At 55.4% G+C, this 17,065-nt stretch overlaps 1 protein-coding gene across 1 annotated transcript in view; it reads left to right on the top strand.

The window, feature by feature from the left end:
- The first annotated feature begins 1,221 nt into the window (after positions 1-1,221).
- arl11 (ADP-ribosylation factor-like 11) overlaps positions 1,222-17,065 on the top strand; it is a 36,061-nt gene continuing 20,217 nt past the window's right edge. The window contains exons 1-3 of the mRNA XM_075477050.1: positions 1,222-1,345; positions 11,535-11,600; positions 11,669-11,784. Of these exons, the coding sequence (XP_075333165.1) occupies positions 1,250-1,345; positions 11,535-11,600; positions 11,669-11,784 (278 nt within the window). The 5' untranslated portion in view covers positions 1,222-1,249. The remainder of the gene's footprint in view (positions 1,346-11,534; positions 11,601-11,668; positions 11,785-17,065) is intronic.

Genomic DNA, 17,065 nt, shown 5'->3' with positions numbered 1-17,065 from the left:
CATGCCAGTGGTCCAGCTTACCTTCAGATCCACATCCTCCAACAGAGCCTGACGTTACTGTCTGTTCCCAGGACTTACTCCTGTTGTCCCAAACATTCAGTCTGTCTGTTCTCTCTGGTGTCAGATGGACAATGAGCCCCCCTGCGACCCAACCGACGGATTCAGCGGGTATAATGGATGGATTAAAATATGAATTTAACTTTTTTCTGGTTAAAACCATATTAATGACAAAATAAATGTGTCAGTTGTGAAAAAAATAAACAAAACAGATTTAAACCAAACATTTTATTATAAAATGTCATCATGGAAAATGTAAAACAAGCCTTAATAAAGTTTTTTTACTGCTATTTATACTGTTGGGTAGATTAATCTGCAACAATGAACTGTATTTGATCAAATTTAAGGGTTTGGGCATTGTAGAAATCGGCTGAAGCCCTAATAAGGGTTGATCCATGGCAGCATGACAGCAGCGAGCACCACATCTGCTGACCTCCCTGACGACAACAACAGAGAAATTAATAAATTCATTATCACAGCTGCAAAGTCATGCTGAAAAAAACTTACTTAATTAAAGACCAGTCAGCTAATGCCTCACTATGCCAAAAATGTTGTAATTTAATCAATTTACCGGAGAAAATACGTCAGAAATACCAAAAATGTATTAAATGTATTATTACTATAGGCCTATATAGTATTTTGGTAATGTTTTAAAACCTAACAATTAAAACAACTTTACATAATGTCACCTGACAATAAAAAGTTAACGGACTTTAGTGAAATGACCACGTTAATTACCTCACGTTAGCCTCCGTTACCATGGTTTCAGTTAGGTCTCTAAATCCATTCCATTTTTAACATCAACATCAACATTTCATGCTAACCAAATGTAAAAATAACGATATCTAAGAGTATACTTCTGATAGCTTATGCTCAAAAATGTAAAAAACGTTTAAAATGCTGTTATTTTATTAACTTAACGGTAATTGTTCTTGACAAGTAATTGAGGTCTTGTTTGGAACTATTGGCGTCTCCCTGACCCACGTGACTTCCGCATTCCTTTCTTTCTATAGAAGTCTGTGGGAGTGTCGCCACTCTCTCTTTAACCACTCTGCATGTGTTTACAGGTGGGTGTGTTTACAGGTGGGTGTGTTCTGTCTCTGGAACAGAAATGCAGTCACACCTGCCCTGCGGTCACATGACCCGCCCTGATGGCTCCCTGCTCTCCTATTGGCTGCAGACATGAACGGACATGAAAGCAGCTCAGAGGCTTCAGCTGAGTTTCTGTCGAGCTGAAAGAGAAGAAGAAGAAGAAATGGGTCAGGGCTGCTCCTCCACCTGTCCTCAGGTGAGTGGTCCCTCTGTGTGTCAGGGCTGCTCCTCCACCTGTCCTCAGGTGAGTGGTCCCTCTGTGTGTGTCAGGGCTGCTCCTCCACCTGTCCTCAGGTGAGTGGTCCCTCTGTGTGTGTCAGGGCTGCTCCTCCACCTGTCCTCAGGTGAGTGGTCCCTCTGTGTGTGTCAGGGCTGCTCCTCCACCTGTCCTCAGGTGAGTGGTCCCTCTGTGTGTGTCAGGGCTGCTCCTCCACCTGTCCTCAGGTGAGTGGTCCCTCTGTGTGTGTGTGTCAGGGCTGCTCCTCCACCTGTCCTCAGGTGAGTGGTCCCTCTGTGTGTGTCAGGGCTGCTCCTCCACCTGTCCTCAGGTGAGTGGTCCCTCTGTGTGTGTCAGGGCTGCTCCTCCACCTGTCCTCAGGTGAGTGGTCCCTCTGTGTGTGTCAGGGCTGCTCCTCCACCTGTCCTCAGGTGAGTGGTCCCTCTGCGTGTGTCAGGGCTGCTCCTCCACCTGTCCTCAGGTGAGTGGTCCCTCTGTGTGTGTGTGTCAGGGCTGCTCCTCCACCTGTCCTCAGGTGAGTGGTCCCTCTGTGTGTGTGTCAGGGCTGCTCCTCCACCTGTCCTCAGGTGAGTGGTCCCTCTGTGTGTCAGGGCTGCTCCTCCACCTGTCCTCAGGTGAGTGGTCCCTCTGTGTGTGTGTGTGTGTGTGTCAGGGCTGCTCCTCCACCTGTCCTCAGGTGAGTGGTCCCTCTGTGTGTGTCAGGGCTGCTCCTCCACCTGTCCTCAGGTGAGTGGTCCCTCTGTGTGTGTCAGGGCTGCTCCTCCACCTGTCCTCAGGTGAGTGGTCCCTCTGTGTGTGTCAGGGCTGCTCCTCCACCTGTCCTCAGGTGAGTGGTCCCTCTGCGTGTGTCAGGGCTGCTCCTCCACCTGTCCTCAGGTGAGTGGTCCCTCTGCGTGTGTCAGGGCTGCTCCTCCACCTGTCCTCAGGTGAGTGGTCCCTCTGCGTGTGTCAGGGCTGCTCCTCCACCTGTCCTCAGGTGAGTGGTCCCTCTGTGTGTGTCAGGGCTGCTCCTCCACCTGTCCTCAGGTGAGTGGTCCCTCTGTGTGTGTGTGTGTCAGGGCTGCTCCTCCACCTGTCCTCAGGTGAGTGGTCCCTCTGTGTGTGTGTCAGGGCTGCTCCTCCACCTGTCCTCAGGTGAGTGGTCCCTCTGTGTGTGTGTCAGGGCTGCTCCTCCACCTGTCCTCAGGTGAGTGGTCCCTCTGTGTGTGTGTGTGTGTCAGGGCTGCTCCTCCACCTGTCCTCAGGTGAGTGGTCCCTCTGTGTGTGTCAGGGCTGCTCCTCCACCTGTCCTCAGGTGAGTGGTCCCTCTGTGTGTCAGGGCTGCTCCTCCACCTGTCCTCAGGTGAGTGGTCCCTCTGTGTGTAAGGGCTGCTCCTCCACCTGTCCTCAGGTGAGTGGTCCCTCTGTGTGTGTCAGGGCTGCTCCTCCACCTGTCCTCAGGTGAGTGGTCCCTCTGTGTGTGTGTGTCAGGGCTGCTCCTCCACCTGTCCTCAGGTGAGTGGTCCCTCTGTGTGTGTCAGGGCTGCTCCTCCACCTGTCCTCAGGTGAGTGGTCCCTCTGTGTGTGTCAGGGCTGCTCCTCCACCTGTCCTCAGGTGAGTGGTCCCTCTGCGTGTGTGTGTCAGGGCTGCTCCTCCACCTGTCCTCAGGTGAGTGGTCCCTCTGTGTGTGTCAGGGCTGCTCCTCCACCTGTCCTCAGGTGAGTGGTCCCTCTGCGTGTGTGTGTCAGGGCTGCTCCTCCACCTGTCCTCAGCTGAGTGGTCCCTCTGTGTGTGTCAGGGCTGCTCCTCCACCTGTCCTCAGGTGAGTGGTCCCTCTGCGTGTGTGTGTCAGGGCTGCTCCTCCACCTGTCCTCAGGTGAGTGGTCCCTCTGTGTGTGTCAGGGCTGCTCCTCCACCTGTCCTCAGGTGAGTGGTCCCTCTGTGTGTGTCAGGGCTGCTCCTCCACCTGTCCTCAGGTGAGTGGTCCCTCTGTGTGTCAGGGCTGCTCCTCCACCTGTCCTCAGGTGAGTGGTCCCTCTGTGTGTGTCAGGGCTGCTCCTCCACCTGTCCTCAGGTGAGTGGTCCCTCTGTGTGTGTCAGGGCTGCTCCTCCACCTGTCCTCAGGTGAGTGGTCCCTCTGCGTGTGTGTGTCAGGGCTGCTCCGCCACCTGTCCTCAGGTGAGTGGTCCCTCTGTGTGTGTCAGGGCTGCTCCTCCACCTGTCCTCAGGTGAGTGGTCCCTCTGTGTGTGTGTGTCAGGGCTGCTCCTCCACCTGTCCTCAGGTGAGTGGTCCCTCTGTGTGTCAGGGCTGCTCCTCCACCTGTCCTCAGGTGAGTGGTCCATCTGTGTGTGTCAGGGCTGCTCCTCCACCTGTCCTCAGGTGAGTGGTCCCTCTGTGTGTCAGGGCTGCTCCTCCACCTGTCCTCAGGTGAGTGGTCCCTCTGTGTGTGTCAGGGCTGCTCCTCCACCTGTCCTCAGGTGAGTGGTCCCTCTGTGTGTGTGTGTCAGGGCTGCTCCTCCACCTGTCCTCAGGTGAGTGGTCCCTCTGTGTGTGTCAGGGCTGCTCCTCCACCTGTCCTCAGGTGAGTGGTCCCTCTGTGTGTGTCAGGGCTGCTCCTCCACCTGTCCTCAGGTGAGTGGTCCCTCTGTGTGTGTGTGTCAGGGCTGCTCCTCCACCTGTCCTCAGGTGAGTGGTCCCTCTGTGTGTGTGTGTCAGGGCTGCTCCTCCACCTGTCCTCAGGTGAGTGGTCCCTCTGCGTGTGTGTGTCAGGGCTGCTCCTCCACCTGTCCTCAGGTGAGTGGTCCCTCTGTGTGTGTCAGGGCTGCTCCTCCACCTGTCCTCAGGTGAGTGGTCCCTCTGTGTGTGTCAGGGCTGCTCCTCCACCTGTCCTCAGGTGAGTGGTCCCTCTGTGTGTCAGGGCTGCTCCTCCACCTGTCCTCAGGTGAGTGGTCCCTCTGTGTGTGTCAGGGCTGCTCCTCCACCTGTCCTCAGGTGAGTGGTCCCTCTGTGTGTGTCAGGGCTGCTCCTCCACCTGTCCTCAGGTGAGTGGTCCCTCTGTGTGTGTCAGGGCTGCTCCTCCACCTGTCCTCAGGTGAGTGGTCCCTCTGTGTGTGTCAGGGCTGCTCCTCCACCTGTCCTCAGGTGAGTGGTCCCTCTGTGTGTCAGGGCTGCTCCTCCACCTGTCCTCAGGTGAGTGGTCCCTCTGTGTGTGTCAGGGCTGCTCCTCCACCTGTCCTCAGGTGAGTGGTCCCTCTGTGTGTGTCAGGGCTGCTCCTCCACCTGTCCTCAGGTGAGTGGTCCCTCTGTGTGTGTCAGGGCTGCTCCTCCACCTGTCCTCAGGTGAGTGGTCCCTCTGTGTGTGTCAGGGCTGCTCCTCCACCTGTCCTCAGGTGAGTGGTCCCTCTGTGTGTGTCAGGGCTGCTCCTCCACCTGTCCTCAGGTGAGTGGTCCCTCTGTGTGTGTGTCAGGGCTGCTCCTCCACCTGTCCTCAGGTGAGTGGTCCCTCTGTGTGTGTCAGGGCTGCTCCTCCACCTGTCCTCAGGTGAGTGGTCCCTCTGTGTGTGTCAGGGCTGCTCCTCCACCTGTCCTCAGGTGAGTGGTCCCTCTGCGTGTGTCAGGGCTGCTCCTCCACCTGTCCTCAGGTGAGTGGTCCCTCTGTGTGTGTGTGTCAGGGCTGCTCCTCCACCTGTCCTCAGGTGAGTGGTCCCTCTGTTTGTGTGTCAGGGCTGCTCCTCCACCTGTCCTCAGGTGAGTGGTCCCTCTGTGTGTGTGTCAGGGCTGCTCCTCCACCTGTCCTCAGGTGAGTGGTCCCTCTGTGTGTGTGTGTGTGTCAGGGCTGCTCCTCCACCTGTCCTCAGGTGAGTGGTCCCTCTGTGTGTATCAGGGCTGCTCCTCCACCTGTCCTCAGGTGAGTGGTCCCTCTCTGTGTGTCAGGGCTGCTCCTCCACCTGTCCTCAGGTGAGTGGTCCCTCTGTGTGTGTCAGGGCTGCTCCTCCACCTGTCCTCAGGTGAGTGGTCCCTCTGTGTGTAAGGGCTGCTCCTCCACCTGTCCTCAGGTGAGTGGTCCCTCTGTGTGTGTGTGTCAGGGCTGCTCCTCCACCTGTCCTCAGGTGAGTGGTCCCTCTGTGTGTGTGTGTGTGTCAGGGCTGCTCCTCCACCTGTCCTCAGGTGAGTGGTCCCTCTGTGTGTGTAAGGGCTGCTCCTCCACCTGTCCTCAGGTGAGTGGTCCCTCTGTGTGTGTCAGGGCTGCTCCTCCACCTGTCCTCAGGTGAGTGGTCCCTCTGCGTGTGTGTGTCAGGGCTGCTCCTCCACCTGTCCTCAGGTGAGTGGTCCCTCTGTGTGTGTCAGGGCTGCTCCTCCACCTGTCCTCAGGTGAGTGGTCCCTCTGTGTGTGTCAGGGCTGCTCCTCCACCTGTCCTCAGGTGAGTGGTCCCTCTGTGTGTGTCAGGGCTGCTCCTCCACCTGTCCTCAGGTGAGTGGTCCCTCTGTGTGTGTCAGGGCTGCTCCTCCACCTGTCCTCAGGTGAGTGGTCCCTCTGTGTGTGTCAGGGCTGCTCCTCCACCTGTCCTCAGGTGAGTGGTCCCTCTGCGTGTGTGTGTCAGGGCTGCTCCTCCACCTGTCCTCAGGTGAGTGGTCCCTCTGTGTGTGTCAGGGCTGCTCCTCCACCTGTCCTCAGGTGAGTGGTCCATCTGTGTGTGTCAGGGCTGCTCCTCCACCTGTCCTCAGGTGAGTGGTCCCTCTGTGTGTCAGGGCTGCTCCTCCACCTGTCCTCAGGTGAGTGGTCCCTCTGTGTGTGTCAGGGCTGCTCCTCCACCTGTCCTCAGGTGAGTGGTCCCTCTGTGTGTGTCAGGGCTGCTCCTCCACCTGTCCTCAGGTGAGTGGTCCCTCTGTGTGTGTCAGGGCTGCTCCTCCACCTGTCCTCAGGTGAGTGGTCCCTCTGTGTGTGTGTGTCAGGGCTGCTCCTCCACCTGTCCTCAGGTGAGTGGTCCCTCTGTGTGTGTCAGGGCTGCTCCTCCACCTGTCCTCAGGTGAGTGGTCCCTCTGTGTGTGTCAGGGCTGCTCCTCCACCTGTCCTCAGGTGAGTGGTCCCTCTGTGTGTGTCAGGGCTGCTCCTCCACCTGTCCTCAGGTGAGTGGTCCCTCTGCGTGTGTCAGGGCTGCTCCTCCACCTGTCCTCAGGTGAGTGGTCCCTCTGTGTGTGTGTGTCAGGGCTGCTCCTCCACCTGTCCTCAGGTGAGTGGTCCCTCTGCGTGTGTGTGTCAGGGCTGCTCCTCCACCTGTCCTCAGGTGAGTGGTCCCTCTGCGTGTGTGTGTCAGGGCTGCTCCTCCACCTGTCCTCAGGTGAGTGGTCCCTCTGTGTGTGTCAGGGCTGCTCCTCCACCTGTCCTCAGGTGAGTGGTCCCTCTGTGTGTGTCAGGGCTGCTCCTCCACCTGTCCTCAGGTGAGTGGTCCCTCTGTGTGTGTCAGGGCTGCTCCTCCACCTGTCCTCAGGTGAGTGGTCCCTCTGCGTGTGTCAGGGCTGCTCCTCCACCTGTCCTCAGGTGAGTGGTCCCTCTGTGTGTGTCAGGGCTGCTCCTCCACCTGTCCTCAGGTGAGTGGTCCCTCTGTGTGTGTCAGGGCTGCTCCTCCACCTGTCCTCAGGTGAGTGGTCCCTCTGTGTGTGTCAGGGCTGCTCCTCCACCTGTCCTCAGGTGAGTGGTCCCTCTGTGTGTCAGGGCTGCTCCTCCACCTGTCCTCAGGTGAGTGGTCCCTCTGTGTGTGTCAGGGCTGCTCCTCCACCTGTCCTCAGGTGAGTGGTCCCTCTGTGTGTGTCAGGGCTGCTCCTCCACCTGTCCTCAGGTGAGTGGTCCCTCTGCGTGTGTGTGTCAGGGCTGCTCCTCCACCTGTCCTCAGGTGAGTGGTCCCTCTGTGTGTGTCAGGGCTGCTCCTCCACCTGTCCTCAGGTGAGTGGTCCATCTGTGTGTGTCAGGGCTGCTCCTCCACCTGTCCTCAGGTGAGTGGTCCCTCTGTGTGTCAGGGCTGCTCCTCCACCTGTCCTCAGGTGAGTGGTCCCTCTGTGTGTGTCAGGGCTGCTCCTCCACCTGTCCTCAGGTGAGTGGTCCCTCTGTGTGTGTCAGGGCTGCTCCTCCACCTGTCCTCAGGTGAGTGGTCCCTCTGTGTGTGTCAGGGCTGCTCCTCCACCTGTCCTCAGGTGAGTGGTCCCTCTGTGTGTGTGTGTCAGGGCTGCTCCTCCACCTGTCCTCAGGTGAGTGGTCCCTCTGTGTGTGTCAGGGCTGCTCCTCCACCTGTCCTCAGGTGAGTGGTCCCTCTGTGTGTGTCAGGGCTGCTCCTCCACCTGTCCTCAGGTGAGTGGTCCCTCTGTGTGTGTCAGGGCTGCTCCTCCACCTGTCCTCAGGTGAGTGGTCCCTCTGCGTGTGTCAGGGCTGCTCCTCCACCTGTCCTCAGGTGAGTGGTCCCTCTGTGTGTGTGTGTCAGGGCTGCTCCTCCACCTGTCCTCAGGTGAGTGGTCCCTCTGCGTGTGTGTGTCAGGGCTGCTCCTCCACCTGTCCTCAGGTGAGTGGTCCCTCTGCGTGTGTGTGTCAGGGCTGCTCCTCCACCTGTCCTCAGGTGAGTGGTCCCTCTGTGTGTGTCAGGGCTGCTCCTCCACCTGTCCTCAGGTGAGTGGTCCCTCTGTGTGTGTCAGGGCTGCTCCTCCACCTGTCCTCAGGTGAGTGGTCCCTCTGTGTGTGTCAGGGCTGCTCCTCCACCTGTCCTCAGGTGAGTGGTCCCTCTGTGTGTGTGTCAGGGCTGCTCCTCCACCTGTCCTCAGGTGAGTGGTCCCTCTGTGTGTGTCAGGGCTGCTCCTCCACCTGTCCTCAGGTGAGTGGTCCCTCTGTGTGTGTCAGGGCTGCTCCTCCACCTGTCCTCAGGTGAGTGGTCCCTCTGCGTGTGTCAGGGCTGCTCCTCCACCTGTCCTCAGGTGAGTGGTCCCTCTGCGTGTGTCAGGGCTGCTCCTCCACCTGTCCTCAGGTGAGTGGTCCCTCTGTGTGTGTCAGGGCTGCTCCTCCACCTGTCCTCAGGTGAGTGGTCCCTCTGTTTGTGTGTCAGGGCTGCTCCTCCACCTGTCCTCAGGTGAGTGGTCCCTCTGTGTGTGTGTCAGGGCTGCTCCTCCACCTGTCCTCAGGTGAGTGGTCCCTCTGTGTGTGTGTGTGTGTCAGGGCTGCTCCTCCACCTGTCCTCAGGTGAGTGGTCCCTCTGTGTGTATCAGGGCTGCTCCTCCACCTGTCCTCAGGTGAGTGGTCCCTCTGTGTGTGTCAGGGCTGCTCCTCCACCTGTCCTCAGGTGAGTGGTCCCTCTGTGTGTGTCAGGGCTGCTCCTCCACCTGTCCTCAGGTGAGTGGTCCCTCTGTGTGTCAGGGCTGCTCCTCCACCTGTCCTCAGGTGAGTGGTCCCTCTGTGTGTAAGGGCTGCTCCTCCACCTGTCCTCAGGTGAGTGGTCCCTCTGTGTGTGTAAGGGCTGCTCCTCCACCTGTCCTCAGGTGAGTGGTCCCTCTGTGTGTGTCAGGGCTGCTCCTCCACCTGTCCTCAGGTGAGTGGTCCCTCTGCGTGTGTGTGTCAGGGCTGCTCCTCCACCTGTCCTCAGGTGAGTGGTCCCTCTGTGTGTGTCAGGGCTGCTCCTCCACCTGTCCTCAGGTGAGTGGTCCCTCTGTGTGTGTCAGGGCTGCTCCTCCACCTGTCCTCAGGTGAGTGGTCCCTCTGTGTGTGTGTGTCAGGGCTGCTCCTCCACCTGTCCTCAGGTGAGTGGTCCCTCTGCGTGTGTGTGTCAGGGCTGCTCCTCCACCTGTCCTCAGGTGAGTGGTCCCTCTGTGTGTGTCAGGGCTGCTCCTCCACCTGTCCTCAGGTGAGTGGTCCCTCTGTGTGTGTCAGGGCTGCTCCTCCACCTGTCCTCAGGTGAGTGGTCCCTCTGTGTGTCAGGGCTGCTCCTCCACCTGTCCTCAGGTGAGTGGTCCCTCTGTGTGTGTGTGTCAGGGCTGCTCCTCCACCTGTCCTCAGGTGAGTGGTCCCTCTGCGTGTGTGTGTCAGGGCTGCTCCTCCACCTGTCCTCAGGTGAGTGGTCCCTCTGTGTGTGTCAGGGCTGCTCCTCCACCTGTCCTCAGGTGAGTGGTCCCTCTGTGTGTGTCAGGGCTGCTCCTCCACCTGTCCTCAGGTGAGTGGTCCCTCTGTGTGTGTCAGGGCTGCTCCTCCACCTGTCCTCAGGTGAGTGGTCCCTCTGTGTGTGTGTGTGTGTGTCAGGGCTGCTCCTCCACCTGTCCTCAGGTGAGTGGTCCCTCTGTGTGTCAGGGCTGCTCCTCCACCTGTCCTCAGGTGAGTGGTCCCTCTGTGTGTGTGTCAGGGCTGCTCCTCCACCTGTCCTCAGGTGAGTGGTCCCTCTGTGTGTGTGTGTGTGTCAGGGCTGCTCCTCCACCTGTCCTCAGGTGAGTGGTCCCTCTGTGTGTGTCAGGGCTGCTCCTCCACCTGTCCTCAGGTGAGTGGTCCCTCTGCGTGTGTCAGGGCTGCTCCTCCACCTGTCCTCAGGTGAGTGGTCCCTCTGCGTGTGTGTGTCAGGGCTGCTCCTCCACCTGTCCTCAGGTGAGTGGTCCCTCTGTGTGTGTCAGGGCTGCTCCTCCACCTGTCCTCAGGTGAGTGGTCCCTCTGTGTGTGTCAGGGCTGCTCCTCCACCTGTCCTCAGGTGAGTGGTCCCTCTGTGTGTGTGTGTGTCAGGGCTGCTCCTCCAACTGTCCTCAGGTGAGTGGTCCCTCTGTGTGTGTGTGTCAGGGCTGCTCCTCCACCTGTCCTCAGGTGAGTGGTCCCTCTGTTTGTGTGTCAGGGCTGCTCCTCCACCTGTCCTCAGGTGAGTGGTCCCTCTGTGTGTGTGTGTTTCAGGGCTGCTCCTCCACCTGTCCTCAGGTGAGTGGTCCCTCTGTGTGTATCAGGGCTGCTCCTCCACCTGTCCTCAGGTGAGTGGTCCCTCTGTGTGTCAGGGCTGCTCCTCCACCTGTCCTCAGGTGAGTGGTCCCTCTGTGTGTCAGGGCTGCTCCTCCACCTGTCCTCAGGTGAGTGGTCCCTCTGTGTGTAAGGGCTGCTCCTCCACCTGTCCTCAGGTGAGTGGTCCCTCTGTGTGTGTCAGGGCTGCTCCTCCACCTGTCCTCAGGTGAGTGGTCCCTCTGTGTGTGTGTGTCAGGGCTGCTCCTCCACCTGTCCTCAGGTGAGTGGTCCCTCTGTGTGTGTCAGGGCTGCTCCTCCACCTGTCCTCAGGTGAGTGGTCCCTCTGCGTGTGTGTGTCAGGGCTGCTCCTCCACCTGTCCTCAGGTGAGTGGTCCCTCTGTGTGTGTCAGGGCTGCTCCTCCACCTGTCCTCAGGTGAGTGGTCCCTCTGTGTGTGTCAGGGCTGCTCCTCCACCTGTCCTCAGGTGAGTGGTCCCTCTGTGTGTCAGGGCTGCTCCTCCACCTGTCCTCAGGTGAGTGGTCCCTCTGTGTGTGTCAGGGCTGCTCCTCCACCTGTCCTCAGGTGAGTGGTCCCTCTGTGTGTGTCAGGGCTGCTCCTCCACCTGTCCTCAGGTGAGTGGTCCCTCTGTGTGTGTCAGGGCTGCTCCTCCACCTGTCCTCAGGTGAGTGGTCCCTCTGTGTGTGTCAGGGCTGCTCCTCCACCTGTCCTCAGGTGAGTGGTCCCTCTGTGTGTGTCAGGGCTGCTCCTCCACCTGTCCTCAGGTGAGTGGTCCCTCTGCGTGTGTGTGTCAGGGCTGCTCCTCCACCTGTCCTCAGGTGAGTGGTCCCTCTGTGTGTGTCAGGGCTGCTCCTCCACCTGTCCTCAGGTGAGTGGTCCCTCTGTGTGTGTCAGGGCTGCTCCTCCACCTGTCCTCAGGTGAGTGGTCCCTCTGTGTGTCAGGGCTGCTCCTCCACCTGTCCTCAGGTGAGTGGTCCCTCTGTGTGTGTCAGGGCTGCTCCTCCACCTGTCCTCAGGTGAGTGGTCCCTCTGTGTGTGTCAGGGCTGCTCCTCCACCTGTCCTCAGGTGAGTGGTCCCTCTGTGTGTGTCAGGGCTTCTCCTCCACCTGTCCTCAGGTGAGTGGTCCCTCTGTGTGTGTCAGGGCTGCTCCTCCACCTGTCCTCAGGTGAGTTGTCCCTAACCCTGATCCGGTCTCTCTCTCTCCAGGTGGTCCTCCTCGGTCTGGATTCCTCGGGGAAGTCCACCCTTCTGGCCCGGCTCCTCACAGGACAGGTGAGTGTCCCGCTCAGGTGGTGCTACCGTTCGGGTGGAGGTGAGACTGATTTTGCGTTCATTTTCAGGTGATGGAGACATCTCCAACCGTCGGCTTCAACGTGGGGACGCTGGAGCTGGACAAGAAGACGTCTTTGACAGTTTGGGATGTGGGCGGCCAGAAAAGCATGAGGCCCAACTGGAGGTGAGTCCTGGGTTACCTAACCCTTCTACCTGGTTCTACCTGGTTCTACAGGTTGTAACTGGTTCTGCAGGTTCAAACTGAATAACTGCAGGTTCTGCCTGGTTCTTCAGGTTCTACCTGGATAACTGCAGGTTCTACCTGGATAACTGCAGGCTCTGCCTCGATAACTGCAGGTTCTACCTGGATAACTGCAGGTTTTACCTGGTTCTGCAGGTTCTACCTGGTTCTGCATGTTCTACCTGGATAACTGCAGGTTCTGCCTGGTTCTGCATGTTCTGCCTGGTTCTGCATGTTCTACCTGGATAACTGCAGGTTCTACCTGGATAACTGCAGATTCTACCTGGATAACTACAGGTTCTACCTGGTTTTGCAGGTTCTACCTGGATGACTGCAGGTTCTACCTTTATAACTGCAGGTTCTACCTGAATAACTGCAGGTTCTACCTGGATAACTGCAGATTCTACCTGGATAACTGCAGGTTCTACCTGGTTTTGCAGGTTCTACCTGGAGGACTGCAGGTTCTACCTGAATAACTGCAGGTTCTACCTGTATAACTGCAGGTTCTACCTGAATAACTGCAGGTTCTACCTGGTTTTGCAGGTTCTACCTGGATAACTGCAGGTTCTACCTGATTATGCAGGTTCTACCTGGATAACTGCAGGTTCTACCTGAATAACTGCAGGTTCTACCTGGTTTTGCAGGTTCTACCTGGATAACTGCAGGTTCTACCTGAATAACTGCAGGTTCTACCTGGATAACTGCAGGTTCTACCTGATTATGCAGGTTCTACCTGGATAACTACAGGTTCTTCCTGATTCTGCAGGTTCTACCTGGATAACTGCAGGTTCTACCTGAATAACTGCAGGTTCTCCCTGGATAACTGCAGGTTCTACCTGATTCTGCAGGTTCTACCTGGATAACTGAAGGTTCTACCTGGTTCTGCAGGTTCTACCTGGATAACTGCAGGTTCTACCTGGATAACTGCAGGTTTTACCTGGTTCTGCAGGTTCTACCTGGATTACTGCAGGTTCTACCTGAATAACTGCAGGGTTCACCTGAATATCTGCAGGTTCTGCCTGGTTCTGCATGTTCTGCCTGGTTCTGCAAGTTCTACCTGGATAACTGCAGGTTCTACCTGAATAACTGCAGGTTCTGCCTGGTTTTGCAGGTTCTACCTGAATAACTGCAGGTTCTACCTGAATAACTGCAGGTGCTACCTGAATAACTGCAGGTTCTACCTGGTTCTGCAGGTTCTAACTGGATAAGTGCAGGTTCTGCCTGAATAACTGCTGGTTCTGCCTGGTTCTGCAGGTTCTACCTGGATAACTGCAGGTTCTACCTGAATAACTGCAGGTTCTGCCTGGTTCTGCAGGTTCTACCTGAATAACTGCAGGTTCTACCTGGTTCTTCAGGTTCTACCTGGATAACTGCAGGTTCTACCTGAATAACTTCAGGTTCTGCCTCGTTCTGCAGGTTCTACCTGAATAACTGCAGGTTCTACCTGGATAACTGCAGGTTCTACCTGAATAACTGCAGGTTCTTCCTTGTTCTGCAGGTTCTACCCGAATAACTGCAGGTTCTGCTTGGTTCTGCAGGTTCTACCTGAATAACTGCAGGTTCTACCTGGATAACTGCAGGTTCTACCTGGTTTTGCAGGTTCTACATGGATAATTGCAGGTTCTGCCTGAATAACTGCAGGTTCTGCCTCGTTCTGCAGGTTCTACCTGAATAACTGCAGGTTCTACCTAGATAACTGCAGGTTCTGCCTGGTTCTGCAGGTTCTACCTGGATAACTGCAGGTTCTACCTGGATAACTGCAGGCTCTGCCTCGATAACTGCAGGTTCTACCTGGATAACTGCAGGTTTTACCTGGTTCTGCAGGTTCTACCTGGATAACTGCAGGTTCTGCCTGGTTCTGCATGTTCTGCATGTTCTGCCTGGTTCTGCATGTTCTACCTGGATAACTGCAGGTTCTACCTAGATAACTACAGGTTCTACCTGGTTTTGCAGGTTCTACCTGGATGACTGCAGGTTCTACCTTTATAACTGCAGGTTCTACCTGAATAACTGCAGGTTCTACCTGGATAACTGCAGATTCTACCTGTATAACTGCAGGTTCTACCTGAATAACTGCAGGTTCTACCTGGTTTTGCAGGTTCTACCTGGATAACTGCAGGTTCTACCTGATTATGCAGGTTCTACCTGGATAACTGCAGGTTCTACCTGAATAACTGCAGGTTCTACCTGGTTTTGCAGGTTCTACCTGGATAACTGTAGGTTCTACCTGAATAACTGCAGGTTTTACCTGGATAACTGCAGGTTCTACCTGATTATGCAGGTTCTACCTGGATAACTACAGGTTCTTCCTGATTCTGCAGGTTCTACCTGGATAACTGCAGGTTCTACCTGAATAACTGCAGGTTCTCCCTGGATAACTGCAGGTTCTACCTGATTCTGCAGGTTCTACCTGGATAACTGAAGGTTCTACCTGGTTCTGCAGGTTCTACCTGGATAACTGCAGGTTCTACCTGGATAACTGCAGGTTTTACCTGGTTTTGCAGGTTCTACCTGGATAACTGCAGGTTCTACCTGAATAACTGCAGGTTTCACCTGAATATCTGCAGGTTCTGCCTGGTTCTGCATGTTCTGCCTGGTTCTGCAGGTTCTACCTGGATAACTGCAGGTTCTACCTGAATAACTGCAGGTTCTGCCTGGTTTTGCAGGTTCTACCTGAATAACTGCAGGTGCTACCTGAATAACTGCAGGTTCTACCTGGTTCTGCAGGTTCTAACTGGATAACTGCAGGTTCTGCCTGAATAACTGCAGGTTCTGCCTGGTTCTGCAGGTTCTACCTGGATAACTGCAGGTTCTACCTGAATAACTGCAGGTTCTGCCTGGTTCTGCAGGTTCTACCTGAATAACTGCAGGTTCTGCCTCGTTCTGCAGGTTCTAACTGAATAACTGCAGGTTCTACCTGGATAACTGCAGGTTCTACCTGAATAACTGCAGGTTCTTCCTTGTTCTGCAGGTTCTACCCGAATAACTGCAGGTTCTGCTTGGTTCTGCAGGTTCTACCTGAATAACTGCAGGTTCTACCTGGATAACTGCAGGTTCTACCTGGTTCTGCAGGTTCTACATGGATAATTGCAGGTTCTGCCTGAATAACTGCAGGTTCTGCCTCGTTTTGCAGGTTCTACCTGAATAACTGCAGGTTCTACCTGGATAACTGCAGGTTCTGCCTGGTTCTGCAGGTTCTACCTGGATAACTGCAGGTTCTACCTGGATAACTGCAGGCTCTGCCTCGATAACTGCAGGTTCTACCTGGATAACTGCAGGTTTTACCTGGTTCTGCAGGTTCTACCTGGATAACTGCAGGTTCTGCCTGGTTCTGCATGTTCTGCATGTTCTGCCTGGTTCTGCATGTTCTACCTGGATAACTGCAGGTTCTACCTGGATAACTACAGGTTCTACCTGGTTTTGCAGGTTCTACCTGGATGACTGCAGGTTCTACCTTTATAACTGCAGGTTCCACCTGAATAACTGCAGGTTCTACCTGGATAACTGCAGATTCTACCTGTATAACTGCAGGTTCTACCTGAATAACTGCAGGTTCTACCTGGTTTTGCAGGTTCTACCTGGATAACTGCAGGTTCTACCTGAATAACTGCAGGTTCTACCTGGATAACTGCAGGTTCTACCTGAATAAGTGCAGGTTCTACCTGGTTTTGCAGGTTCTACCTGGATAACTGCAGGTTCTACCTGAATAACTGCAGGATCTACCTGGATAACTGCAGGTTCTACCTGATTATGCAGGTTCTACCTGGATAACTGCAGGTTCTTCCTGATTCTAAAGGTTCTACCTGGATAACTGCAGGTTCTACCTGAATAACTGCAGGTTCTACCTGGATAACTGCAGGTTCTACCTGATTCTGCAGGTTCTACCTGGATAACTGAAGGTTCTACCTGGTTCTGCAGGTTCTACCTGGATAACTGAAGGTTCTACCTGAATAACTGCAGGTTCTGCCTGGTTCTGCAGGTTCTACCTGAATAACTGCAAATTCTACCTGAATAACTGCAGGTTCTACCTGGATAACTACAGGTTCTTCCTGATTCTGCAGGTTCTACCTGGATAACTGCAGGTTCTACCTGAATAACTGCAGGTTCTCCCTGGATAACTGCAGGTTCTACCTGATTCTGCAGGTTCTACCTGGATAACTGAAGGTTCTACCTGGTTCTGCAGGTTCTACCTAAATAACTGCAGGTTCCACCTGAATAACTGGAGGTTCTACCTGGATAACTGCAGGTTCTGCCTGGTTCTGCAGGTTCTACCTGGATAACTGCAGGTTCTGCCTGGTTCTGCAGGTTCTACCTGGATAACTGCAGGTTCTACCTGGATAACTGCAGGTTCCACCTGAATAACTGCAGGTTCTACCTGGATAACTGCAGGTTCTACCTGGATAACTGCAGGTTCCACCTGAATAACTGCAGGTTCTACCTGGATAACTGCAGGTTCTGCCTGGTTCTGCAGGTTCTACCTGGATAACTGCAGGTTCTACCTGGATAACTGCAGGTTTTACCTGGTTCTGCAGGTTCTACCTGGATAACTGCAGGTTCTACCTAAATAACTGCAGGTTTCACCTGAATAACTGCAGGTTCTGCCTGGTTCTGCATGTTCTGCCTGGTTCTGCAGGTTCTACCTGGATAACTGCAGGTTCTACCTGAATAACTGCAGGTTCTGCCTGGTTCTGCAGGTTCTACCTGAATAACTGCAGGTTCTACCTGAATAACTGCAGGTGCTACCTGAATAACTGCAGGTTCTACCTGGTTCTGCAGGTTCTAACTGGTTAACTGCAGGTTCTGCCTGGTTCTGCAGGTTCTACCTGGATAACTGCAGGTTCCACCTGAATAACTGGAGGTTCTACCTGGATAACTGCAGGTTCTGCCTGGTTCTGCAGGTTCTACCTGGATAACTGCAGGTTCTACCTGGATAACTAAAGGTTCCACCTGAATAACTGCAGGTTCTACCTGGATAACTGCAGGTTCTACCTGGATAACTGCAGGTTCCACCTGAATAACTGCAGGTTCTACCTGAATAACTGCAGGTTTCACCTGAATAACTGCAGGTTCTGCCTGGTTCTGCACGTTCTACCTGGATAACTGCAGGTTCTACCTGGATAACTGCAGGTTTTACCTGGTTCTGCAGGTTCTACCTGGATAACTGCAGGTTCTACCTGAATAACTGCAGGTTTCACCTGAATAACTGCAGGTTCTGCCTGGTTCT

The sequence above is a fragment of the Odontesthes bonariensis genome, chromosome 11 (genome assembly GCF_027942865.1).
Source record: "Odontesthes bonariensis isolate fOdoBon6 chromosome 11, fOdoBon6.hap1, whole genome shotgun sequence".
Classification (NCBI taxonomy): Eukaryota; Metazoa; Chordata; class Actinopteri; order Atheriniformes; family Atherinopsidae; genus Odontesthes; species Odontesthes bonariensis.
The sequence above is the reverse complement of the archived record's forward strand: the minus strand, read 5'-3'. Positions and strand labels throughout refer to the sequence as shown.